This window comes from Heterocephalus glaber, unplaced genomic scaffold (assembly GCF_053883595.1).
Source record: "Heterocephalus glaber isolate CG9 unplaced genomic scaffold, H.glaber_assembly_v1.0 deba00001687, whole genome shotgun sequence".
Taxonomy (NCBI): Eukaryota; Metazoa; Chordata; class Mammalia; order Rodentia; family Bathyergidae; genus Heterocephalus; species Heterocephalus glaber.
The window spans coordinates 21,011,123-21,036,525 of record NW_028258412.1 but is presented as its reverse complement, the minus strand read 5'-3'; the positions used below and the strand labels follow the sequence as shown (position 1 = coordinate 21,036,525).

The 25,403-nt window shown below is 50.8% G+C and overlaps 2 protein-coding genes across 6 annotated transcripts in view; one reads left to right on the top strand and one right to left on the bottom strand.

Annotated features, from left to right (window-relative positions):
- Positions 1-5,017, top strand: part of Tctn1 (tectonic family member 1) — a 43,938-nt gene extending 38,921 nt beyond the window's left edge. Inside the window, exon 14 of one of the 2 annotated variants that reach the window (XM_087198340.1) lies at positions 4,798-5,017. In XM_087198340.1, coding sequence (XP_087054466.1) covers positions 4,798-4,887 — 90 coding nt within the window. In that variant the 3' untranslated portion in view covers positions 4,888-5,017. Of the gene's footprint in view, positions 1-298; positions 432-4,797 lie in introns of those variants that run through there. The other variant, XM_021257494.2, reaches the window with a different exon arrangement.
- Hvcn1 (hydrogen voltage gated channel 1) overlaps positions 1-23,492 on the bottom strand; it is a 34,581-nt gene extending 11,089 nt beyond the window's left edge. Inside the window, exons 1-7 of one of the 4 annotated variants that reach the window (XM_004843814.3) lie at positions 23,389-23,491; positions 23,001-23,087; positions 21,778-21,863; positions 21,580-21,677; positions 18,954-18,993; positions 4,007-4,288; positions 419-523 (exon numbers count right to left, since the gene is read on the bottom strand). In XM_004843814.3, the coding sequence (XP_004843871.2) occupies positions 419-523; positions 4,007-4,288; positions 18,954-18,974 (408 nt within the window). In that variant the 5' untranslated portion in view covers positions 18,975-18,993; positions 21,580-21,677; positions 21,778-21,863; positions 23,001-23,087; positions 23,389-23,491. Of the gene's footprint in view, positions 1-418; positions 524-4,006; positions 4,289-18,953; positions 18,994-21,579; positions 21,678-21,777; positions 21,864-23,000; positions 23,088-23,388 lie in introns of all 4 variants that reach the window. The other 3 variants (XM_004843813.3, XM_087198342.1, XM_004843812.3) reach the window with 3 other exon arrangements.
- Between the last annotated feature and the right edge of the window lie 1,911 nt (positions 23,493-25,403).

Sequence of the window (25,403 nt, the reverse complement as noted above, 5' to 3'; positions counted from 1 at the left end):
TTTCTTTTGGTACAGGGGATTGAACTCCGGACCTTGCACTTGCGAGGCAGGCAGCGGAACCACTGAGCTAAATCCCCGGTCCAGGATTCCCTTTTTTCCTTAAAAGCACATAGGGCTCGGGGACATCGTTCAGTGGTAGAGCACGTGCTTTGCATGTATGAGGCCCAGGTTCGAGCCCCAGCATCTCCACATAAACCACACAGGAAGATGCTAAGCTTGGGTCTCCCCCTCATCCACTGCCCCTTGGGTGACATCAGGGTCCAATGTGGTCAGTAACTGATTCAGTGGTGTCACCCAGGGCTCCAGTGTAGGCACCGCACAAACATCAGAAGACAGGAAGCAAATGACACCAAACAGCCCAGCTCCTCCCCGCTGCTCCACACTGCCCCGAAGTGCAGAGAAGCCACAGTGATGTTACCTGTGCCGCATACTTGTTCTTGTCGGCCTTGATGATCTTCAGGTCCAGGATGAGCTCGGCCAGCACCAGCAGGGCATCCAGAACCACCAGGCAGATGATGATGACCTGCAAGCAGCAGAAACCATGAGACCTGGAAATCCCCCAGGATGGCGGGTACGGACACCAAGGGCAGGAGCCTGCCTGGCCACTGGAGCGTCTGTGGTTCATTTCCAGCCCCCTGGCCACCACTGGACTTTGCCTTCCTCAATCACTTTCTCAAATACACGATCTCAAATCGAATGCTACTTCCTAGGTGGAAAAAATGATAATGTAATGAAAGTTTGTATTTTTCTACTTCTTCTGCTGGAGCCTGGACATGCACAGAACAGAGGCTCAGTCACTGAACACATCCCTACCCTGGGGACCACCTGCTCTTCAGGTAACTGGATGACAGTAATGTCACTGTACCTAGCAGGCAGCATCACCCTGAAAGTGAAGTCCCAAAGGATCGTGCATGAGCCTTCTCTTCCCAGAAGGATTCCAGACATCACTTAGTCCCTGGCCTTGCCCCTCAAATCAGCGGAGTTTTCTTTTTATTTTAGGGAGGGGGTAATAGGGATCGAACTCAGGGCCTTTCCATACAGCTACATCCCAGACTTTTTTTTGTTATTTTGAGACAGTGTTTCGCTTAATCCCTAAATTGCCTGGGCTGGCCTCGAATTAGTGACCCTCCTACCTCGCCCTCCCTGCCTGCAACACCAGGCCTGGCCAGATCAGTGGGATCTTGACCTCTGAAAATGAGTCTGCTGTTCAACTGGCAATTCTGGGTTGAAATTAAACAAGCTGATGTCTACATAAGAATGGACCATTAAGCTTTTGGACCATTTCAACCTGTAGTTAATGATTGCAGTAAAGTATCTGATAATGTGTTTTATTTTGTTTTTGGTACTGGGGATGGAACTCAGGACCTTGTACTTGGGAGGCAGGCATGGTGCCACTGAGCTAAATTCCCAGCCCTGATAATATGTCTTGATGATGTGGCATTGCTCAGTTTCCACACATATCCAAATGCAGTAGCTCAATGAAGATTCAAGCTTCTGGTGATGGTGGTGGGTTTTTTCTTTTTTTTTTTTCAATCCTTGGATTTATTTCAGAGCCCGAGGGATCTGAGAGCTCATGTAGTCTAAAAGCAAGGCACAGCAATGTTAAGAACAAACCCGTGTTTTAGCCATAATGAGGCCTGATGCACTGATACGTGCTGCTGTCCAGTAGGGTGATGCTGGTAAAGGCCTTGCAAACATCATGGTGAGATAAAAGATAAAACACCCAGGACAGGAGCTCCAAAGAGACAAAATCCAGATGGATGGTTCCCAGGGGTGCGGGAGGATGGGGGGTAACAGCATTTCTTTTGGGCGTGATGAGAGTGTTCTGGACCTAGATAATGGTGAGTTATACAACACTGTGAACATCCTAAATGCTGCAGAATTATTCACTTTCAAGTGTTTAGTTTTATGTGAATTGCACCTGAATTTACAAAAACAAAAATGAGACAGAAAATGCAAGATCACTCAACTACAATGCCCAGACCCCAGCCCCAAGGCCTGAATGTGCCACTCACTGGGCTGCACGGTGTCTGAGGGGAGCCACGGAGCCATGGAGCCATGTCACAGAGAACAGAAAAAGACAGGGAATTCGGAGCAGCCCATAACCCCCAACCCGTCCCTTCAGGGGAGCCAGCCAGGTCCTGTCAGCCACACCTGGCACCTTTCAGGGCTGTGAGCCTCCATTAAACGGAAGCTGCAGCACAGGACCTGGCAGGCAGGGGTGCAGGGTAAGAGCAAAGTCCCAGATCTACTCAGTCCTGTCCATCATGGCTTCCCATTTGGCTGTGCCATCCTGTGTGCAAAGTGACAGCAGTAACTCTGTGTCGTGTCATCCTGGCCACTTCAAATTCCCCAAGGATGGGATTCCAGGGCTGTGTGTGTGTGTGTGTGTGGTACTGGGGATTATCCCAGGGCCTTCACACCAAGCTACATCCCCAGGCCTTTTTAAATTTTTTATTTGAGACAGATCCTTGCTAAGTCGCTAAGTTGCCCCAACTAGGCTTAAACTCACAATCCTCCCAGATCTTCTTGTACAGTTTCTCCCATCAGAGTAAATCCTCTACGCCCTAGCCCCTACCGCAATCAGCTCCCCTGCTTCCACCCCAGCCCCTTACCAATCTGACCATGCCCCCCCACCAGAGCCCCCAATGGCAGCCAAGTGCCACTACAGGCCACCTTGCTGCCCCTCCTCCTGGGTGGTCGCTCTGCTCACTACAGAGCCAGGAGCCCTTCTCTACTCCTTCAAGGCAGCAGCCCCGTCCCAGCCTGGCCCTGGGCAAACCCGGCCCCTCTGCCTGGAAGGTGGCCGCTGCATCCACAGGGTGTGGCTGGGGCACTGGAGGGGGTGGCTTGCAGAGCCCAGGCCAGACCCTGGGCTCCATCACCGCACCACAAGAAAACAAAACCAAAAGAAAACTGAAAACTCTGGAGATCACCGGTGTTAAGAACCACCCACACCCACAGGACTCACTGCTGCTCAGCCTTTGGGTGTCAGGCAACAGAGCACCTCCTCCCAGTCCCAGGCATGCAGCAGGTCCCTGACCCCTTGAGCTCCCAGAGCCCCGCTGTGTCCCTGAGGGGACTTCTCTTCGTAACCGGTATCCGTGTGGGTGACCACCCCTGCAATTCCTGCTTCTCTGCAGACTCAGATCCTCCTCAGCGAGCGGGGGGACAGGTTTGCTGTACATAGTAGGTGTGACTGTGGCATGAGAATTAATTCTCTACTTCACAGCAGTCAGTCTCTTTCCCAGTGGGAATGTCTCTGGAGGCCCCTGCTCAGGGTGCCGGCCCCAGCCCCCAGCAGGCCGGGCACTTGGGAGCTGCAGGGCATCTGGAGGGGGCTGCTCAGGGCTCCCCTTGCAGCTGGAAGGAAGCTGCCTCCTTCCTTCTGCTCCTGAAATTGAGGGTTTGGGATTTCAACCCCAACAAGTTAATACCACGTTTCCTTTCCTGTCACACCACAGAAGACGGCCAGGGCCGCAAAGAGCTCTGTGGCGTTGGCTTGCTTCCTTTAAGCCACTCAAGAGCAAGAAAAAAAGAGGCCGAAACAATTTCTCTGCTTTACCCCAGAAAAAAGTCAGGGATGAGGGGGGCAGGGGCTGCCTCTCTCCTTCCGAAGAGATGTGGGCCTTGGGAGGAGGCCCACAGCAGTGGCCCCAAGGGCCTCCCTGTGCTCCAGACACTCACTTGTCCAGGGCAGAGTCTCTGTGTGAGTCTGCCTTTGTCCTCCACAGTCAGAATGTCCTTCGAAATGTCAGGACAGACATCCACCCTGCCAGGCTCAGTTCTCTCTGCTCTTCTTTGAAGCTGCTACGTCCCCTCCTGTTCTCCTGACGACAGGGGCCCTCCCGTGACCCCTGGGGCTGCTCAGGTGCCGGGCACACGGCGGTGCTCACCTCCCATCTGTGCAGTGAAGAGTGGTGGTGATAGGGGCCACCGTGCAGCCTGGCGACTTCCCCACAGGGCCCTTCCCTGCCCCGGCCGAGCCTTGGCCTCGCCCCCCTACCTGGAAGCGGTGGGAGTGGAAGAGCTTCCTCAGCTTGGCTCTGAAGTCCAGGGGGGCTCTGGGCCCAGGGACAGAGGCAGCCTCAGCGCTCCTGCCCTCCTCACCCGAGGCAGGCGCAGGTGGGGGCTGCTGCTGCTCCTCCTCTTCCTCCTCCTCCTCCTCGTTCTCCCACTTCTTGTAGTTGATGTTCCAGGAGTGGAAGTCATCCCCGGCCACAGTGAAGTGCCGCAGAAACCGGCTCATCCTCTCTGCTGGGGCCACCCTGGCCCTGTGCGTAACGGCCTGAAAGGGGAGCCAAGGAGCAAGAGGGTGAGGCCAGGCAGCCTGAGCCCCGGGGCCCCCAGAGCACCCAGGCACAGAGGCCGGGAGGTCACAGCAGCTTCTGGTGTGTTTATTTTTAGAATCCAGGGTCTCAGAGTCAGTGAGGCAACAGGAAACCCTGTTGTGGTCTGGCTGGCTGTGACGAACGCAGTCGGAACCACAGCCCAGTTGCAGGACACCCCCCTACCGGAAGCCACCCCACGGTTCAGGGACATCACAACCTGAGGGCTGGCAGGGAGAGTGAGAGGCAGGGGAGGAGGACAGGCCACGAGTAAAAGTACCCAGAGTGTCACAGGAAAGTCACGGGACCTCTCCCCTCCTCGTTCCACAGATGAGTCCTGGACAGGTGAGCGGCAAATGGAGTTTTTTTCTAAATTTAGCGGGGGGGGGGGGGTGTATGGCCCTGAGAATCCAACCGAGGGCCTTTGCACTGAGCTACATCTCCACCCCTTTCCCTTTTTTACTTTTAGATTGGGTCTAAGTTGCTTATTGCCCAGACTGATCTTGAAGTTGTGATTCTCCTGCCTCAGCTCCGCAGCGCACTGGGATTGCAGGCATGAACCACCATACCTGGCTCAGCCAGTGCTATTTTAACTACACATGCCGTTGTTCACAGAGATAACTTCAAGGCAAAAGCAAATTGTTTCGCCTTCCCCTGTGCCCACCTTACTCTACCAGGTATCAAATTTGTATTAAGTAATATAACGTACATGTATGAATTCAAGAATAGGTGATGTGACAAATGGAACAGAAAAAGAGAATTTAAACAGATTTATGTCCTCGTGGGAACCTGAGGGGAGGTGGTGGCAGTCTCCAGTAGTGGGAGCAGACTGGAAAAGTCGGAACATCTGGCTTTTCCAACCCAAGAAAAATAAACCCTGTCCCCACCTCATACCACACACACAATAAATTTCGATACCTTGACATGTCATGTATATGTTTTAAAAATACTACACATCTTAGAACAAATACAAGCAATTCTCTTGTAGATAGACTTTACGGGATCCAAACTAAAAGCTTTTATACGACATGCAGGCATGAGTGCTCACACCCCATATCCCTCCACGGTCAGAGACACCCACCCTAAGAGGAAGGATGTGCATGTACTTAATGAAACAAGATTTAGAGTCTAGAATATACAAAGAAATCTTAGAAGTAAAAAAGAAAAGGAAAACCCTACAGGAAATTGGGCAACGGACACTGACACACAGGTCAGGTAAAAGGGAATCCAGAGGACCAAGTACCCAACCTCAGCACTACGTAGGAAGATGCACACTGAACTCACAGCCACTCCCAAGGCTGGGAAGAACCCGAACGTCTACACTAGTCGATGGTGGTGATGGTGTTAAATGGCAGCTCTTAGGGACACACTCTGGCAACATTATTTTGAGAAGCTGAAGTTGTGTGTCTCTTTCTTTCTTTTCCTTTTTTTTGGGGGGTACCGGAGATTGAACTCAGGACCTTGCACTTGCGAAGCAGGCGCAGTGCTAGTGAGCTAAATCCCCACCATGTGTGTCTCATTCTTAATGATTTCCTGATTCTCTCCTTAGACACAATCCAAAAACAAGCTCACCCACATGTGCTCCAACTGGTGACAGGTTCTAGAATGTTTGCTGCAAATATTCATTAACTAAAATGGAGGGAGGCAGATGAATGAATCTTCTCTATTCATGTGATGGAATACTAGACAGCAGTGAAAAGAATGAACTACCTTGTTGTATAGCACATGTACCCACTCAACGGCATTGAATAGAGGTCATTCCTTTTTCCAAATGCTTCCTTCACTGGTTTTCCTCCCTTCAAATGCTTTCCTTCACTCTCCTGGTTTTCTTCCTTCCCCAGTGGTTGCTTCCTGCCAGTCTCTTGCTCGATCTCTTAAAAGGAAAACCTTACATTTAAGTGTTGGAATTCCCAGGGCTTCAATTCTGACCACCCCTCTTCTCCATTCCTAGACCCTAGAGGATTTTGCCGGGCACCTTGACTTTTAAAAACCATCTCTACATTGATTACACTCAAACTCCAGCCCCACCTCTCACCTGAACGCCAGACTCAATAGCCAACACACAAACCACGTCCTTTTCAGCACAAGGCATTTTGTTTGTCCCCTCTGGTAGGGTGAGGACATGGGCATCAGTCTTGGTTCCTGCCTTGCCCTACATGGCCCCACTGGAAGTTCTGCTGGCTCTGCCTTTATATCCTTTTTATTGATTTTTTTGAGACAGGGTCTCACTATGTAGTCCAGGCTGGCCTTGAGCTCCCAGAGATCCTCCTACCTCAGCCTCCTGAGTGCTGGAACTGCAGGTGTGTGCCACCACACCCAGCCAGCCTTTACACATCCTTAACAGGACCACCACTGTCGTGTCTGGTCCCGGCCGGTCTTTCTCGTCATCTCCTGCCCGGATTTCTGCAGTAGCCCCCGCTGCCTCCCAATACCTGTTCCCCATGCGTAATGATGGAGAATTTTTTAAACGTGCACAAGAGCACACTGTGCCCTCACCCAAAACCCTCCTGCAGCCTTTCGCGCCACTTGGTCTCTCCCTGGGATTCTCCCCACCCAGGACGCCTACCTGGCCCCACCTTGCTCAGGGCGGACTCTGCTCAACCTCTCCCCTCCTGGAAGGCTGTGCCCGGTCACCCCATTACCCTCCATCCCCTGCTGCATTTTCTTTACTGTGCCTTTGCTATCAGACATTACTATCTGCCTCCTCCCACAACAGAGGGGCTGCTTCTGCCCTGGGCAGTGGCACACATGCTAGCACAGTCCCTTGCCCTTACCAGACACCCTGAAACACTCAACTATGTAAGTTACTGAATATAGCAATGTGGATAGATCTGAAAAAGTATCTTCAGTGTAGTTGGGTGTGGTGGTGCACACCTGTAACCCTAGCACTCTTGAGAGGCTGAGGCAGGACAATCATAAGTTGAGAGCCCAGCCCACGCAAGCTAGCAAGATCCTGTTTCAAAATAAAAAATAAAAAAGGACAGAGGCCAGCCATGGTGGTGCATGAATGCCTGTAATCCCAAGGAGGCTGAGGCAGGAGGATTGACATGAGTTTGAGGCCAGCCTGGGCTACATAGTGAGTTCAAAGCCAGCCTGAATTACATAGTGAGCCCCTGCCTCAAAAAAAAGAAAAGAAATCTGTCCATTTTTTCTGTGTTTTCCATTTTATTAGAGTACAGGTTCTCGAAGTAGGTATTGATGATCCTCTGGATTTCTGTTGGATCTGTTGTGACTTCACCTTTTTCATTCTTAATTGCATGGATTTGCACCTTTTCTTTCCTTTTTTTGATAAGGTTAGCTAAAGGTTTATTGATTTATTCTTTCGAAAAACCAACTCTTTGATTCATTGATTTTTTTGTATCATTCTCTTAGTCTCCATTGCATTGATTTCTGCTCTGATCTTTATAATTTCCTCTCTTGTTTTTTTGGTGTTTTTTTTGTTTTGTTTTGTTTTGTTTTTGGTACTGGAGATCGAACTCAGGTCCTTCCACTTGCGAGGCAGGCGGCAGAACCACTGAGCTAAATCCCCGGCCCCTATAATTTCCTCTCTTGTACGAGCTTTGGATTTGTTATGCTCTTCTTTTTCTAGGAGCTTGAGGTTTTGCATTAGGTTATTTATCTGAGTTCTCTCTGTTTTCCTAATATGGGCATTCACTGCTATGAATTTCCCACATAGAACTGCTCTCATTGTGTCCCATATATTCCTGTATGTTGTACTGGCATTATCATTTACTTGTAGTAACTGTCTAATTTCTTCTTTAATTTCCTCTGTGACCCATTGGTTATTCAGGAAGGTGTTATTCAGTTTCCATGTGTTTGTATGAAAAAATGTTCAACATCACTGGTCATTTGAGAGATGAAGATGAAAACAACACTGAGATTCCACCTCACCCCAGAAAGAATGGCTGCTATCAAGAAATCAACCAATAACAAATGCTGGCGGGGGTGTGGGGAGAAAGGAACCCTTTTCCATTGCTGGTGGGAGTGCAGACTGGTGCAACCACTGTGGAAGTCAGTATGGAGATACCTCGAAGAACTAGGATTACAGGTCCCATTTGACCCAGCTATTCCCCTGCTGGGTATCTTCCCAAAAGAATTAAAAGAATCATACCACAGTGATGTATGTGCACCCATGTTCATAGGGGCAGTTTGTAATAGCTAAAGCTTGGAAGCAGCCCAAGTGCCCATCAACTGGAAACTGGATAAAGAAGATGCGGTTTTTTTAATAAAATGGAGTACTACTCAGCCATAAAGAATGAGAAACTAGAGACATTTATAGGTAAATGGATAAATAATAATGGATAAATAGGACACACATGTGTAAATACCGAATAGTTTCTCTAGTGTGAGAAACTGAAAGTGTAAATAAGGATTAAAATGATTAAAATGAATTGATAATTTGAAATAGGAAAAAAGGTCCAAAGAGGTAGGGGTGGTAGGAAGGGAAGGGGAAAGGGAAGAAAGGAAAGGAAAAATTATGAGAAAAGAAAAAAAAATGGAAACGAAATCTATGTAAATAGGGAAGGGTGGTGGGGGTGAAGGGCGCACAGGTAATGGGGAAAAAAATAAGAACTAAGATACATCATGTATAGGTACAAACACCCAATCATAAATGTAAATGCATTGTATACCTAAAATGTACCAATAGAAGAACTTAAGAATAAAAAAGAAGAAGAAAAGAAACAAAAGGAAAAGGCTGGGGCTGTAGTTCAGTGCAAAGGGCCTAGCTTCACTCTCCAGTACTTGGCAGGGATTGGGGTTATGTTTAGTATAAAAGGAAGATATGGAGGGCCGGGGATTTAGCTCAGTGGTTTCACTGCCTTCTGCGCGAGCACAAGGACCCGAGTTCGATCCCCAGTACCAAAAAAAAAAAATGGAAGATATGGAAAAATAATATGAACCACATAGGTAAAACTTTAAATACATGGAAAATATTATGTACTGCTTTTGGAATGTATAAAAATGTGAGTGTAAATATATAAAAAGAATAAGATTTCTGCTTCTGGCCATGACAAAGTAACTCACTAGATTATCCCTCCTGCTATAAACAACTATGAAACTGGATAAAACAGAAAATATGTTGTGATTCTAGAGAAGAGAAACCACTGGGGTCGAGCCCCACAGTCCCCTCGACTCTGCCTGAAGGGACTTCCTGGGCTATAGAGGGGGACAGGGCTGAGGCTCCACCTCAGGAGCTTGCATGTCTGGGTACCAAAGAAAGGGGACTCGCAGAGGATCTCCAAACTCAGGGACTTGACCGAGTCATACACTTCACCAGCATAAAGCAAATTCTATGAGGCGGGGCAAAATATAACCTTCAGAAAATAAAACATCTCTTGGCAGGCTGGGGATTTAGTTCAGTGGTGCCATGCCTGCCTCACAAGTGCAAGGTCCTGAGTTCGATCCCTGGTACCAAAATAGATCTTATAAGCTGAGCAACTATCAGAGATTACCCAGGGCTGGGTTGGAACAGATTTGAGTTTCCAATAGTCAGAGTATCAAGGTTTCAGTGAACATCCTAAGCATTCAGTAGAAGTTTCTGAAGAGCATGCCTTAGATGGAGACCTAACCTAAATAAACTGAGCATGGTAGTGCATGATGTAATCCCAGGACTCTGGGAGGCTGAGGCAAGAGGATCACAAGAAATAGACCTGATCTAGTCCCACAGTAAGGGGTACCTTAGACTCATCCCAACAAGGCTTTAAAAAAACCCTGAAATGATCAAGCTGATCCCCAAGTAAATTAACTATCTGTTGAAAGAAATCTCAAAACACTTAGGGAAGACAAATAACATAGATTCAACGACATACAATTCATATTTTCCAGGATGCAATAAAAATTACTAGACAGAGAGGCAGAAAAATGTGACATATAATCAGCAGAAAAATCAGCTAGAAGACACAAATGGACTCAGATCATGGAACAGGCCAATAAAGACTTGAAAATAGTTATTAGAAATTTATTAAGATTTCAAGGAAAACATGAACTTAATTAGAAGGCAAAGAATCTCAACGAAGAAATGGAAACTATAAAGAGTTAAATGGCTTCTCTAGAGCTAAAAAATGCATATGTGAAATGAAAAGTCACTTGATGGGCTTAACAGCTAGTGAGATTCTGCAGAACAAAAGTTCGGTGAATTTAAACACAGAGCGATAGGAAATAGGAAGCAGACACAAATGACTATATGAAAAAATGAACAGCTAGGTATAGTGGTGCACATCTGTAATCTCAGCACTTGGGAGGCTGAGGCAGGAGGACTGCCAAAAGTTCAAGACCACCCTGAGCTACATAGCAAGACCTTGTCTCAAAAACACAAACAAAACACATAAAACAAACAACACACAAGAGCCTCAGAAACAATAATAAGTGGTGTCACATATAAGAGCCTATAGTATTGGAAGGAGATAACAGGGTGATTAAGGAAAAAGTATTTTAAAATGACTGAAAACTGTCTCAATTTGATGGGAAAACGTAGCATGTTGGTGCAAATTTTGGCTCAGTGAATTCCAGGCAGATTACCTCTAGATACACACAAAAGAATGAACTCAGTTGGGCATGGTGGCAGCACATGTTTGTGATCCCAGTTCTCTGAGAGGCTGAGGCAGGAGGATTCCAAGTTAAAGCCCAGCCTGGGGAACTTAGTGACCTGGTGAGACCTTGTATCAAAAATTTTAAAGCCTGGGATTTAGCTCAGTGTGGCCGCACCTGCCTCTCAAGCACAAGGTCCTGAGTTCAATCCCTGGTCCAGAAAAAAAAAATTTAAAGGGCAGAGATGTAGCTCAGTGTGAAGGCCCTGGGTTCAATCAATCCCCAGTATTGCCAAAACAGAAAGAAAAATCCCTCAAAATAAAAACAAAAACCCAGAAGATACCAAATTTATGAGTGAAATTCACGACAGTCATTCCCTCAGGGAGGAGTAATGGCTATAGGAGTAAAAATGTAGAAATGTACTTGAACAATATCTGAAAAATAGCTTTTTAAATAACCAAAAGAATCGATTAAAGTTTCCTTTTTTTGGTATTGGGGATCAAACTCAGGACCTTGAGCTTACAAAGCAGGCGTCGGAACCACTGAGCTAAATCCCCAGCCCAAGACTTGATTAAAGTATGACAAAATATTAACAGCTGCCAATTCAGGTTGATAATTATGTAAGTATTTGATAATATTTTATTCTTTTATATATATTACACCTTTGAAAGTAAAATTTAAGAAAATCTTCATCTTTGGTGCAAGATCAGATTTTATTTGGGGGGGTACGGTGGTAGGGATTGAACCCAGGGCCTCACACTGAGCTACATCCTCAGCACTTTTAATTGTTTTTGGTTTGAGACAGGGTCTCATTAAATTGCTCAGGCTGGCCTTGAACTTGCAGTTCTCCTGCCTCAGCCTCCTGAGAAGCTGGGATCATAGGCATGCACCACTGTACCTGGCTAAGCTCGGATGTTTCTCATGGTAACGTTTACAAGCTCAGGGAAGGCTAGGGTGCAAACAGGTTACTGCCTCTGATCTCCCTCTTCTTTCTAGAATCTTCAAGCTCCAAGGTCTATCAGAGAATGCCATCTGTTTCCTAAGCCTCCCATGCCCCCAACAGCTTCTAGGTAAGCAGCGGGGGAAGGCCCTGCAGGCCGGGCGCGGGTGGCGTGTAGAGGGCTGGTGCTCCCAAGTGGGTCATCCAGAAATCTGGGCTCCAGGCTCCCTCCCTGCCCACTCTCCACGGTGTCTCGGTGCCTTGGAAAGGCCGGATTTGAGATTCCCAGATGCTGAGCTGCCCAAGGGGCCCTTACGACCCCTGCATAACCTGACAGCACCTGGATTCTTCTGCTTCCATGCTTCCCCAGCCAGGGTCCTGGGCCTGTCTCTGTCCCTCTTCTCACTGCCGCAGCTTACTTCCTCCTCTGCTGCTACCCAGTCTGCACCTTTGTCTTCCAAAGGCCAGGACCCTCATTGTGACGTACACAGCCCCACAGCGCTTGGCCTCTATCCTTCCCACAGCCTGATATGTAGTGAAGGGTGGTTTTGAATTCACTATGTAGCCCAGGCTGGCCTTGAGCTCATGGCGATCCTCCTGCCTCAGCCTCCCGAGTGCTGGGATTACAGGCGTGCATCACCATGCCTGGCTCATTCCCCCATTCTTTACTCTTCCAGAGCCCTCGCTGCAATTTCCAATTAGAAATGGATTTGTGTCCAGTATTACTTCTCTCTCCTCACTGGCTCTGAACCTCCAGCAGGACAGGGCCTGTGTCCCAGGTCAAATGTGAAATCTGACCTGGGGAAGAAGCCCCCGCACACCTGTGTGCTGAGGACACTGGACCCCCACCTCCCACACTGGGCCATGGTTTCCCCCGGAAACGCCCGAGCCCTTTCTCGGCACAGTGGGAGCCTGGGTGGCTTTGCAAAAACCACTTTTCTACATTACAGGAGAGGAACATTTTTCTTTCTGAAACCTTGCGACCAGTAAAAGAAGCAGCTTTTAGTAATTTGGGATGAAAATATTTGTGGCGCCCAGCAGAGCAGAAAATAATTCTGGTTTTAAGTCAAGACTCTGTCATGCCAGAAGCAGCAAAGCTCCACAGAGGGGTCAGAGAGAGCTGGCCCGGAAGTAGCAGGGCCTGGGCTTCCGCCCCAGCTCTGGCGGGAAGAGGCCTGGGGGGCACAGAGCCTCTGTACCTGGCCTGCAGTAGCCTCCGGGGATTGGCTCCACCCTCCCTTCACTGCCCTCCTCTCCTGCACCTCTGGCCATGGGTGTTGCCCTTCTCTGCTCATCTGCCACTATGCAGGGCCCCTGTGACCCCAGACTTCTCAGTCAGTCCCGGGAACTGACTGATGACGGAGTCTTCCGTGCCTCAGGGAGGTCTGTCACTTGCGGCTACACCAGCAGAATGGCTGACGGGGACTCTATCACCCCTGCATGAGTCCCTGCCATCCTGTTCCTCCCATATCCCAGAGCTTCTCAGAGCTCACCTTCCTGTCACAAAGCCCAGGACCCTGAGCATGACCCTGACCTTGTCCTCAGGCTGGGGGACTCCCCCACCTTCTTTGGGGGTACTTGGGATTAAAGCCAGGGCCTTCACACTGAGCTATGGCCTCGGTCCTTTTTCATTTTGAGACAGGGTCTTGCTAAATTGCCAGGTTGCCCAGGGTGGGTTTGAACCTATGATTGTCCTGCTTCAGCCTCCTACAGTGCTAAAATTAGATGTGCATCACCGCACTTATGTGTTCAATGTTCACATTCAAATCATGTGAAATCAAATCAGTCTGCACCTCATGTCTGAGATCCACCAGCTCATTAGTTCACTGACCTACACTGAAATTGCTCCCCATTCCCTCTACGTCCCCCCAGGGCATGGCCTGGTGCCCATTTTTCTCCCCAAAGTATAGTGTGCCAGACCCTCCTCTGATGCCATCCAATGTCAATCAGGCTGTGTCGCCCCTGCCCCATCCCACTGTCTCAGGCCACTTCTGAACTCTCGGTCCCCAAGGCCAGTCTCCTCCCTGGCCTCACTTCTTCCTGGTCTTCCCTGCCTCTGTCTCAGCGACACTCACCTCTCTGCAGTTCCACAGTGCACCACACTCTCACTCTGCGACCCCATGACCTAGAACGCCCTCTGCCTCTCTCACCCTATGTATCCTCCAGGGCTTAGGCCTAGATGTTTTTTCTTTTTCTTTTGGTATGGGAGGGATACTGGGGATTGAACCCAGGGCCTTGTACATGCCAGGTAAACTCTCTACTATTTGATACATCTGAGCCCTTCTTTATAGTTTTATTTTGAGATAAGATCTCCCTAAGTTGCCTGAGCTGGCCTCAAACTCCAGACCTTCCTGCCTCGCCCTCCAAGTAGTGGAGATGACAGGCACGTACCTGGACACCCGGCCTCCTTCCCTCTATCCTGTGCACCACTGCCGCTTAGGCCCAGACATTGCCTCCCTGGAGGGAAGCCTTCCTTACCTGGCCCCAGATGGGTCTCCCTGCACACGCACACAGCGCCATTACACCTTCATATTGCCCGCGTCCTGTGCTGGGCTGTGAAGGCCAGTGGAGGGTGGCAGAGACTGTCCTCCCTCAGCCACAGGGAGGGGCCCAATAAGTATTTAGTAAACAAATTAACAGAATCCCAGTTGCTCCTCCAAAGTACACGTCTTGACACGTGACAGGTGTTACACAAATCACTACCGGGGTGCGTGCGAGAGAAAAGCAGACCTCCAAGGGATGGGGAAGAGATTCGCGTGAGTGTCTATTTTTACAGGCTCGGCAGCCACTGTCTGTGTCGGGGGAGCCCCTGTCTCAGGGCCATCTGACAACCACAGACAAAGACTTTTTCAGAAATTCAGCCAACTTCCAATTCCCAGTGCCCAGTGCCCCTTCAGTCCCCATTTCCCTGTTCCCTTCCAGAGCTATTTTGGGGGACTTGATTTGCTTATTAACCGCCGACTTCCCCCTCAAACTCCAGCAAGACACACGAGCAGCACCAGGTAGTATGACTGACTCTGCTTTTACATTTCTTGTGTCACAGGAGCACACTGCTCATCTTCTTTCCACGTATGGTCTCAGTTTACCTCCCAAGCATGGCCTGGGGCTGAGCCCATCTCATGTAGGGGGTCAGTGAGGGAGGGGACTCTGAAGCCACACACTGGTGACAGCACAGAGCCAGGGTTGGCCCCAGGACTTGGGCACAGAGGGTATGAGCGAGAGTCAGGCTCCAGGTGGCCTGCGTGCCACGAGCTCCCTCCCTCCACCCTGAGGGCCGTGCAGCCCACCTGGACCCCAGAAGAAGTGTGTCTGCAGAGGCCACAAAGCACAGGATGCAGCCCCTCTGCTGTGGTCCAGCTCTGCTCCCCCGCTCACCCCTGGGGCTGTGTCCATCCCAAGGAGTTGGCAGGACAGGAAGAACAATCTCTCCATCAATTTCTCCATAGGAGGAGAAACAGAAGCACGGGGAGAACACTGGCCTGAAGTCACATCAGGTCACAAACCAACACGAGGTGGCAGGCAAGGGAGGCGGGCACTCGTACAGACCACAGGAACACAAGGTAACACAGTGTGCCCTCTATAGGAGGGCCCTAGGCAGGCTTGTGCCCAGCCACACGCAGGGGGTGGGATGAGCCCCTCAGCCTAGCTCTCCTCTCCGGGACACAGGAGCCACCTGCTCGTGCCTCCCCGCCCCACTGGTCTGTGTGTTCTGAGGAATGCCTATTTTTAAGATCAGGGAAGTCTTTAAATAAGCGTAGAAATTGTTCCTTCTCTAGGGTGGGGAGGAAGTTTGAGGTTCATGAAAACAAGCCCTGAGCCGGCTGACTGGCTCTGGCAGGACGGGGTCTTACGGGCCCAGGCACCTACCTGGTGGCCCAGAACTGTGCTCCTCACCTCCTTTCCCTCCGACTCTGCAGAGCAGCTGCCACCCTGGCACCATCATGAAGCTGTGTTCACCGGGGTGGAAAGCATAGACCATTGCCACTGTCCCAAGTCCCAAGTCCCAAGTTGTCTTAGGAGCTCTGGGCAGAGCCCATTATACTCAGCGCAGCTGCCCCATGCAGTGAGTCTTGAACTGTCTCCATTTACCAGTGAAGAATGGGGAACAGAGAGGCCAAGTGATGAACCCCAGGTCACACAGCCCAAGAGAATCAGAGCTAGGGCTCCAACCTGGCTGCCCAGCCTGTTTCCCTCCTCCTGCAGGACCCCATGTGAACACGCCCGGCCCCGCACTGCTGTAACTAGGAAAACCTGCTCTCGACCCAGCTGCACAGTGGAATCAGCTGCAGGGTTTCGAATGCCCCTGTCCTGGACTCCGAGATCCCGACCCAACCAGCCTCGGTGTGGCGATGGCCGGTGTGCAGCCTGGCACCAGCACTGACCCACAGCTGCTGCATAGGAGCCATCAGGTGACAGGAGCCGTGGGGCTGCAGGCGTCAAAGCACAGCCAGCCCCAGGCTCCTGGTGGGGCTGGCACATGCCACCAGGATTCGAGTCACCTGACGGGCCACAAAGCCAGCTTGCCCTCAGGATGGAGACCGCAGCCCCACACCACGGACAATTCTGAATCTTTCTCCAGCTACTCATAGGCACCCGACTAATGCCTCTTCTACAGCTGTGGTGGTGGCTGTGGCCAAGCACCCTGCTAAGGACTTTGTGTGCAGTCTCCTTTAACCCCTGCCACTGCTGTGTGCCCTGGTGTGGTCGTTCCCATTTTACAGGACAGGGAAACTGAGGCTCAGAGAAGGTCTCCATGGAGGGCAGGGGTCCACAGTGGGCTGAGTCCATCTCCATAGAACTGGCTACTGTGAATCCCCTAACCACCTTATCAATTTCTTGAACAACACAGCTGTTCTGTCATAAAAAGTAGGAGAGCTCTAAAGCAAACCAGTGAAAACAAGGTTCTCAAAACACAAGGAACATGCCAGGGGTTTAGCTCAGTGGTTCCACCACCTGCCTTGGAAGCACAAGGTCCCGAGTTCGATCTCCGGTACCAAACCCCCCCCCCCAAACCACACAATGAACTTGACAAGAGTCAAGCATGACAAAGAACGTGTTCTCTGACCAGACCATTTGCCCCTAGCGGCCCTGCCCATCTCCCCAGGTCCCCAGCAATGCCACCGCCTCTGTGACGACAGGCAGGCTCCTGCCCCCAGAGCTCCCCAAGGTGCATCCTCAGAAGGCCCTGCATTCTGGGTACCACTGCCCCTGCAGCTTCTGAGCCCTGGTCCAGGCCTGGACGAGGCCCCCTCTACACCTCGCACCTGCCTGCCTCCTCCAGATTCCCTTGGACTCCCCAGGTTTACCTGCTGCTGTTCATCCCAGGGGACAGACCCGCACCCCACATCCATTTTTTTTTAGTGTTACTAGTGTGAAACGTGAGCAAAAGGGAAACACATTCCTAACAGCCCGACACACCCAGCTTCTCTAGCATTTATCTACTTCTCAAACCTGCATCTTTAGGGTTATAGTCTGAGATCACAGATGATTCTGCATCTTTCTCCCAGTTACAGGCACCCGACTTATGCCTCTTCCTGGCCAAGACACTTTCCAAGGAATCAGATGGTCTTATTGTTGCATTTTGATTGAGTCTCATTTTCAGCATCTTTATCACCAATTCTAGAAGCACATTTTCTCACCTTTTAACATCTCTGAAAGGTGGATGTGCCTGTTTCGCAATGGGTCTGTTTCAGCCTTGTGTCATTTTATCTCACCAAAGTACTTCACAGTACATAACAGTCCATCTACAACAGACAGCATCTCACATCCAATGTGCTCAGTATCTAGTGCCATGAATTTGTCCTTTTGTAGTACTGGGGTTTGAACCCAGGCTCTGTGCACACTAAGCAAGCACCCTGCTGCTGAGCTGCATCCTCAGCCCGTTTTTATTTATTCTGAGATAAAGTCATGCTAGGTCACTAAATTACCCAGGCTGGCCTCGAACATGTGATCCTCCTGCCTCATCATTTTTTGTTTTGTTTTGTTTTTTAAAAAGCCATTAAATTATTTCTTTAGTCATTTTTGCACATTTGTCAAAGATACTGTGCATGACAAAATATTTTGTTTTTATGGATTATTTCTTTTTCTGTGAGATAACAAGGCTTCAATATGAACATTTTTATGATTCCTGATACAAACTCATTTTCCAGAACAGTTGTAGGGGTTGATCCAGCCCTGTGCTAATACTTGATACAGTATCCTGGGAACTAGAAGGTAACCAGGAGCCAGACTTTCTACATGCTTTTTGGTTGCCTGACATAATAGGGAATTGCAAAACAAGGAACCGTCTGTATTATTTCTAACCGCCTTTCTTGGAAACCAGCTTTCTTACTAACGATGCTTGGAACTTGTGGAGCACGGGGCTCATGAGTGTGAGGAGATCCAAGCTCTCCATCGCTGTCATTCCCTGGTCCTGCTGACCCACACGGGCTTTGGGGACCCTGCCCCACCCATGATGTTGCTACCATGAGCTCCTCACCCCACTGCACACAGCTTGCCCTGGCTGGGCCCGCACAACCTTCACGTGAACACAGAAGGGGAAGCCAACGCTTCCTCTCCAGCTTGCCACCTGTGCCCCCAAGAGCCTGGCACCCCAGCTATCAAGGACAGAGTTTCATCAGCCTACTCCAGATGGCTACACAATACAGGGGGCAAAATCTGTGCTTTGGCGTCAGGCCAGGCTGAAAGCCCATTTCTGCACTTTCTAGCTGTGTGGGCCTGAACAAGTGGCTCTATTTCCCTGGGCCCGAGTTTCCTTACCTATAAAAGGGAGTGGTCAGGAAAAGGCCCAACGGGCTCAGGGATGGTCTAGTGCTTAGAGACCACTGTCTCATCCTTTCCACAGTTCCTCAGGAAAACGGTGGTAAAGAACCTTTCTGTCATCTTCTGGTTAAGGAAACTGAGGCTCAGGCTGGGGAAGGGTGTGGCCTCATGGCCTGTGTTTATTAAAATGCAAAGCTGGGAGCTGAGCTGGTTGATTTGGATTACCAGGCTACCTGGGGAATCTGTGAAGACCTTCTCTAGCTTTTCACCTTTGTGACCTTGGCTAGGTTGCCAAGGTCACGGGGTTTTTTCTATCCTGCTGGAACCCCACAACATAATTATCTTCTCGAAGCTGGGAGGTACTTTAAGGCTTCTGGACACCCGAAGCGACTTACCTCTCCATCACCGGATGCCATTTTCCTGCTGTCTCTGGACCTGGAAAAGAAAACATTTGTCAGATCTGTCATCCTGTCTTCGATCTCTGAATATGTGGTTGGCAATCTTAGCTTATGAATTAGTTATAAGTTAGTTGTAACAGTGTCTGATTTAGTATAAAGCTCAAAAGTGTACATAGAAAGACATACACCCAACATGTGCCTGCTTGGCACTGGCTCTGCTTTTGGGCTGCTATGGAGAGTATGCAGCGGAAATACAGCATTCCAAAAGCAATGTCCATCAGCAGGTGAATGAAGAAGCAGGATGTGGGATCTCCCGCCAGAAAAAGGAATGAGCCACAGACACAGGCTATGACGTGGATGGGCCTTGAAAACTCTATGCTAAGGATAGGTGGCTATTCACAGAATGTCACATCCTCTGTGATCTGCATTGACAAAAGATGAGAACAGCAAGTCCACGGAGACAGAAAGCAGCAGAGAGAGGGCTGCCAGGGGTTAGGGGCAGGGAAGATCGAGGAGTGGCTGCTTAATGGGTGTGGGGTTTCCTTTTAGGGCAGTGAAGATGTTCTGGAACTAGATATGGGTCATGGCTTGAGGGCTGCACAGTACTGGGAAGGAAGTATTGCTGAATTATAAACTTTCAAGTGACTTCTTTTATGCTCTGTGAATTTCACTGCAATTTCAAGACAGAAAGGCAGGCACTGCATTACAGCGTTGGGACTGCTCTGAAAGCCAGAAAGCCATCTGGGCTCCATCCATGGGGTCTGCTGATGGACACCTGAGCAGCATGAGACTAGTGCTGCCCAGTCTTCATATGTGGATACAGGAGAGTAACACAAAAACCCCATTACAGTGCAGTATGTGCTGGATGACCCATCTATGTTAAAAAAAAAAATGCTATCAAAAATGTTAAGTCTGTAAGGACAGCCAAACTCTTCACAGTGGTTATCTTTAGGAGAAAAGGGAGTCATTTTTGCATGGCAGTTGGGTGGCTACTTTCCTTCTCTTTGCTTCTGAACTTCTACAATGACTATGTGTTACTTTTCAAAATTATTTTTAACATAAGTGACATATGCATGTAGTAAAAAATCTTAAATAATACAAAAAGATGTACTAGGACAAGACAGGCCCTTCCCAGCAGCAGCTATGCCTGCCAGTAGCCTGTGCAGCCTTCTGGGGTATTCTGTGCCTTCACAAACACACATATATACTTTCACTCCCCTTTCCTTTGTTTTTTCCTTAAAAAAATGTGAGCCCACACACTGCTCTGAATCTTGCTTATTTCCTTTGGGGGGTGGTAGGCAGGATAATTTCACTTAAGGACACTTAGAATAATTTCCTTCTAAGGACCCTTAGACGGTGGGGGGCAGATAATCCAGGTAAAATCCCTGTAATCAGAGAAGGTTTGTTTTTTACAGTGCTGGGGAATCAACTCCAGGGTCTTATGTGCGATGGGCAAGTCCTGTAATGTTACACTACAACCCCAGCCTTTTAAAATTTTTTTGAAGTTTGAGACAGGGTCTCACCAAATTGTCCAGGCTGGCCTCAAACTTGCAATCCTCCTGCCTCAGCTTCCTAAGTAGCTGAGATTACAGGCATGCATCACCATGCCCAGCCAGAAGGGTCTTTATGAATGGAGGCAGAGACCTGGGCAATGTGAAGACAGAAGCATAGCTGGCAGCAGAGAAAGACTGAAGATGCTTATTGCTGGCTTTGAAGATGGAAGAAGGGGTAGACACAAGCAACCTGAGCACCTCTAGAAGCTGGCAATGGCAGTGGGTGAGCAGATCCCCCTGTAGCCTCTGGAAGCAGTGCAGCCTTGGCAGCAACTCACTTTGGACCACTGAGCCTAAGGCTGAGGCTTCTGGCCCACAGAAATGGGAGATAATAAATGTGGGTTGTTTTAAGCCACCAAGTTCACGTTCACTTGTTCAGCAGCCAGGGCATGGGTCTGTGCCACGTGTCCTAGGTCAAGGACATTTCTTGGGATGGTGCTCAGGTGTCCCCTCAAGCAACCTGTTTCAGCCCCCTGACCGTGAACATTCAAGTGATTCCCTGTCTTTTCCTGCCCCAATGCTCCAGTAAGTAACTCTACACAGTAACTCTCACATCTTGAGTTAGTTTATAATTGATAAAGTAGAATATTACCACGCTGAAAAAAATATTCACAAAGACTCAAAAAAAAAAAGACTTTCTCTCCCCCAGTGGTTCCACACAGAGGGCACATGGGACTGGCAGGTTTCTTGCTGGTTGGCAGAGCAGCTTCTGCAGCCAGCAGAGTCTAGCTTCCTTCACAAGCCAGGAAACAGAACTAGCACACGCAGGGAATCCAGGAGAACAGCCAGCTTTGCCCTCCCAAGCAGCAGAGAATTTTAACCTCCCTTGCTTCCCTCACTGAATTAGCCCAAACAAATAAAAATGATAAAACCCAATGCTTGCAGGGCTGTGGGGAAACTTACACACATGGACCGGGAGGTGATTATTTTAAACAGACATTTGCAACTGGCTTCCAAGTTTGCAGGCCCTCGGCTTGAACACTCCATTTTAGAACTATTTCAAAGAAATCATTTGATAGCAAAAATAAATAAATAAATAAATAATGCATAAGAGGGAAAATAATGCTTACAGCTAAGTTGGATGTTGTGTTAAAACCTGGAGAAGTCCCACTTTAGGGAAGTGCTAAAGAAGGCAGACAGCTGCTAGAAGTGAAGACAGTGCTGAGGTCTGTGTGGAGATGTAGAAAGTACGCTGTTAAGCAACAAGGGAGAAACGCAGAACTCAGATGGTTAGACAGTTTGCTTGCAAATGCACACAATTATCTGACCCTTTACTAAATGCCAGGCGCTGAGTTCTGGGGACTCCAAGATGAAGAGGCAGGAAAAAGGCCAGGACCTCCGTGGGCTGATTCAGCTGGGAATATAAACAGAAAGACAAGAAACACAGAAGGGAGATCACATCATCCAGGGCTGAGCACAGAGATGAAAGGAAAACAGAGCAAAGCCCCAGAGAGCTCCTGAGTGGAGTGGGCAGACTTCTGAGGAAGTGACCTGAATTTCAAGGGGCAAGTCACAAGATCTCAGGAAAGCGCATTCCCAGGAAAAGGAAGAGTGAGCACACAGGCCCTGAGAGGGCCAAGGGCTCAGAAGAACAAGGGGGCTCTTGCTAGAGGAGTGGTGGACAGCACTGGAAGGAGCACCGGGAGCCATGTGTCACAGGCATGGGAGGAACGCTGAAGATTTGGGAGTCGGGTGCAGCAGGGGAACCATGGGGAGGCCTGGATTTGGGGGTCAGAGTGGAGACACAGTGGCCAGATTCAGGACAGAGATAAACTTGCTGCTGGCTTGGGGACAATGGCTCCAAAGTTGTAGGCTGCAGTGGTCAGGAAGGGAGGCTTGGGGACACCAGCTCCTGGGCTTCCCCTTCTTGCTAAACCAGTGTCAGGGCTGGGCTCGGGGGTAACACAGCGGTTCTGGAATTGTGCAAGTTGTCCTCAGATTTTCAGAACCCTGCCCTTACCAGCCTGTCTCCTGGGGGAATCAAGGGAGAAATTGCTGCCCCTCCCTTGGGCTCACTCAACAGGCTTTGGCTTTCCAGTGGGGCCTTCCAAGGGTGGGCATCAGGGCAGAGGGGCTAAGCACCAGGATTTCACTTCCCTCAGCGGCCCTGGGAGGTAGGCACCACCCAGAGCCTCATGGGCCAGATAAGGAAACTGAGGCAGTGGGAGGCAAGGTCACATGGCTAAGCCTGCAAGGGCCCCTGCCCAGGGAAGTACCTCCTGGGTGAAGGTCGAGGCTTCCGGAGAGGACTTCCCTCTCTGTCCTGGAGTTTCCCCCGGCCCCGAGTCACCATTCTCGGTCCTCTAGTCACCCGAAGAAGTGGGTGCTTCACGTATTTCCAGGTGAGGCCTTTGCTGCCCTGGCGCTCCCACTTCTCAGCCTCCTCCTAGGGTACCCAGCACTACCTGTTCCCGGTCTCCTTTACCACGGTTGCCCTGTGAGGCAGTAGGGGGAGGTGGGATGAGGAACGAGGGACTCGGGCTTCACGTACCTGGCTGGCTGTGCGTCCTGGCTCTGCCCGCTCTGGCTGTGTCACCAAGGCCAGCGGCTCGGTCTCTGCGAGTCCTGCTGTCTTCACCTGAATAGGGAGGGAAGGACGGCACCGGCTTCACCTGTTGCTGCTTCACCGGGCGGCGCGGAGGAAGCAGAGGCGCCCGGATCGGGTGAGCACGCGGCGGCTTGTGGAGCTCCCCGCACCTCGACCCCACCCGGCCCCGGGGAAGGGGAAGGGTCCAGGGCGCCACAGCCGCCGCGCCGGGAAACTCGAGCACCTAGGGCGACGGGGCGGGTCCCCCTGGAGCCCCGCTCGCTCGAGGACCGGAGCGCTGGGTGCGAGGGGACCCCTCTCCTCGGAGGGGCAGGCTAGGCCCGGCACTTACCCTGCGCCCGCCGGCCCGGCCACTGCGGCGACGGGTGGGCCCGGGGCCCCAGCCGCGCCCGGCCTCGCTCCGCCCTCGGGCCCCGCCCCCTGCAGGCCCGGCCCCGGCCCGCCCGCGGGTGGACGAAGGTCTGCTCGCGGGAGCGATCGCGAATCCCGAGAATCGGTCCGGACCCAGGGAAGGGAGGGAGGAGGGGAGCACTTCCTTCCTCCGGGCGGCCGGCCGGGGCGAGACCTCCAGCGCGGGCGGCCCCAGGGCCCCGCAGGGTCTGCCGTGCCGGGGCGCGGGCTGGGCACGGCCTCCTAAGGGGTGGGCAGCCTGGAAACGCCGCCCCGGCTCCCCCGGAGGGGCTGGCCCGGGCCCACGGCACGGTCAGTTCTGTTGGCCTCCGTCTTCGCGGGCCACTGATCCTCAGCCCCCGAGGGCAGCCGCCGTCTCCCACACCCCTCTCCGCTCTGCTTTTGTGGGGTCCCGACCGCTCTAGCTCACTGGCACAGACACGCTCGCAGATGTGGGACCTGGGGAGCCCTGAACTTTGACGTGGCCCTGGCAGGCTGCCGGCATCCTGCAGGCCCGGGGCCAGCGCTTCTGGTGTCCCCCCAGCTCGAGCAGGTCCCACATCTGCTCCCTCTCGCTGCGCCTCCTCCTCCCCTCTTCTAAGGCCCCTGGGGCTAGTTGGGGGAAGGATATCTTCCCAGCTCTTCTGGGGGCGCTTTGGCTGGATCCACGGAGCCAATTAATAAGAGAGAAAAGCGTCAGGTTTTGTTAATTTTACACACACGGGACCTTCCTAGGCGAGTGTAGTCTAAAGAAATGACCACAGCCTGATGCTTTTATACATTTTAGACAATGATTGGCGAGGGAATAACAGGACAGATGGCTCTCTGGGCCGCGGTAGTAAACTCTGCAAGGTCACTAAGAAATGGGGCAGGGTGTGGAAGACGAGGCTTACTTCATAGAGTTGGTTTACTCAGGTCCCTCACAGCCCCAGTGAGCCCTGCCTGGCTGATTTCCAGCTGTGGTGTGTGAAGTTTGTCCCTCCCCAAAGAAATTCTATCTATGGCTTGCTCAGCGCCAACAGAAACACAGGCCAAGGGGCAACTCAAGTGACCTCAGCTGCAAACCCTCCCGAGCTCACTGATTTGGCACATCAGAGAGCCCCAGCCTTGCCAAAACTGGACTCACCTGCATGGCCCAGGGTCCCTTCCGCTCCAAAGAGTGGAATCACAAGGGCAGGCAACACACTCGCTGCTTCCAGGGGACTAGGGTGTGGTTGTCTTGTGGGGGCATTAGCCACCCCGCAGAGGGTATTGTTCCCCTTGGCTTTTCTTGTCTCCCTCTTCCCACTCTTGCTGGGAAGCACTCTTTATTAAAACAATTTTGGTCTGATCTCTTGACTTATCCACATTTGGTTATTCTCACAGTCCTATTCCAGGCCCTAAAGTGTAATCTGGTCCATTCTAAACTTCTACCTCCTTGTATTTTACTAAAAGCTCTCCTCTTCCCCGTGGACCAGCTGGATAGAAAAGAGAGGACGAGGGCAGTGCCCCCAGCTCCTACTCCAGGGTAACAGCCTACGGTGGGGGAGGGAAGAGGAGAGGGCCCAGGCATCCCCTCCTCCAACTGCCCACCTTGGGGCTGCCCCCATTCTGGTTGATGTTAACAACTGCTCCTGCTGGCAGCTATAAGCTCAGCACAGACGGGTCCTCACCAGGCCAGGCCTGGGCCCCACGCTCTGGCTGATGCCCTGCTGGAGGCTTTACTTGTGGGTTCTACCCACCTGCCTGCCTGCCTCTTGCCCCACCCTGACCTGTGCCCTGGGGCCTGGGGTGCCCAGCATGGGTCTACTTTCATACTTTGTGGGCAACAGGACCCCGAGGGAGAGGCTCAGCACCTCTGCAGAATCCACAATGTCAGCATTGCCACCTTCATTGACATCCTTCTGCTGTCTTGTCATCTGTGTTTATCTTTATGCCCAACACAGGGCATAAAGATTGCCACACTGTGGATGCTTT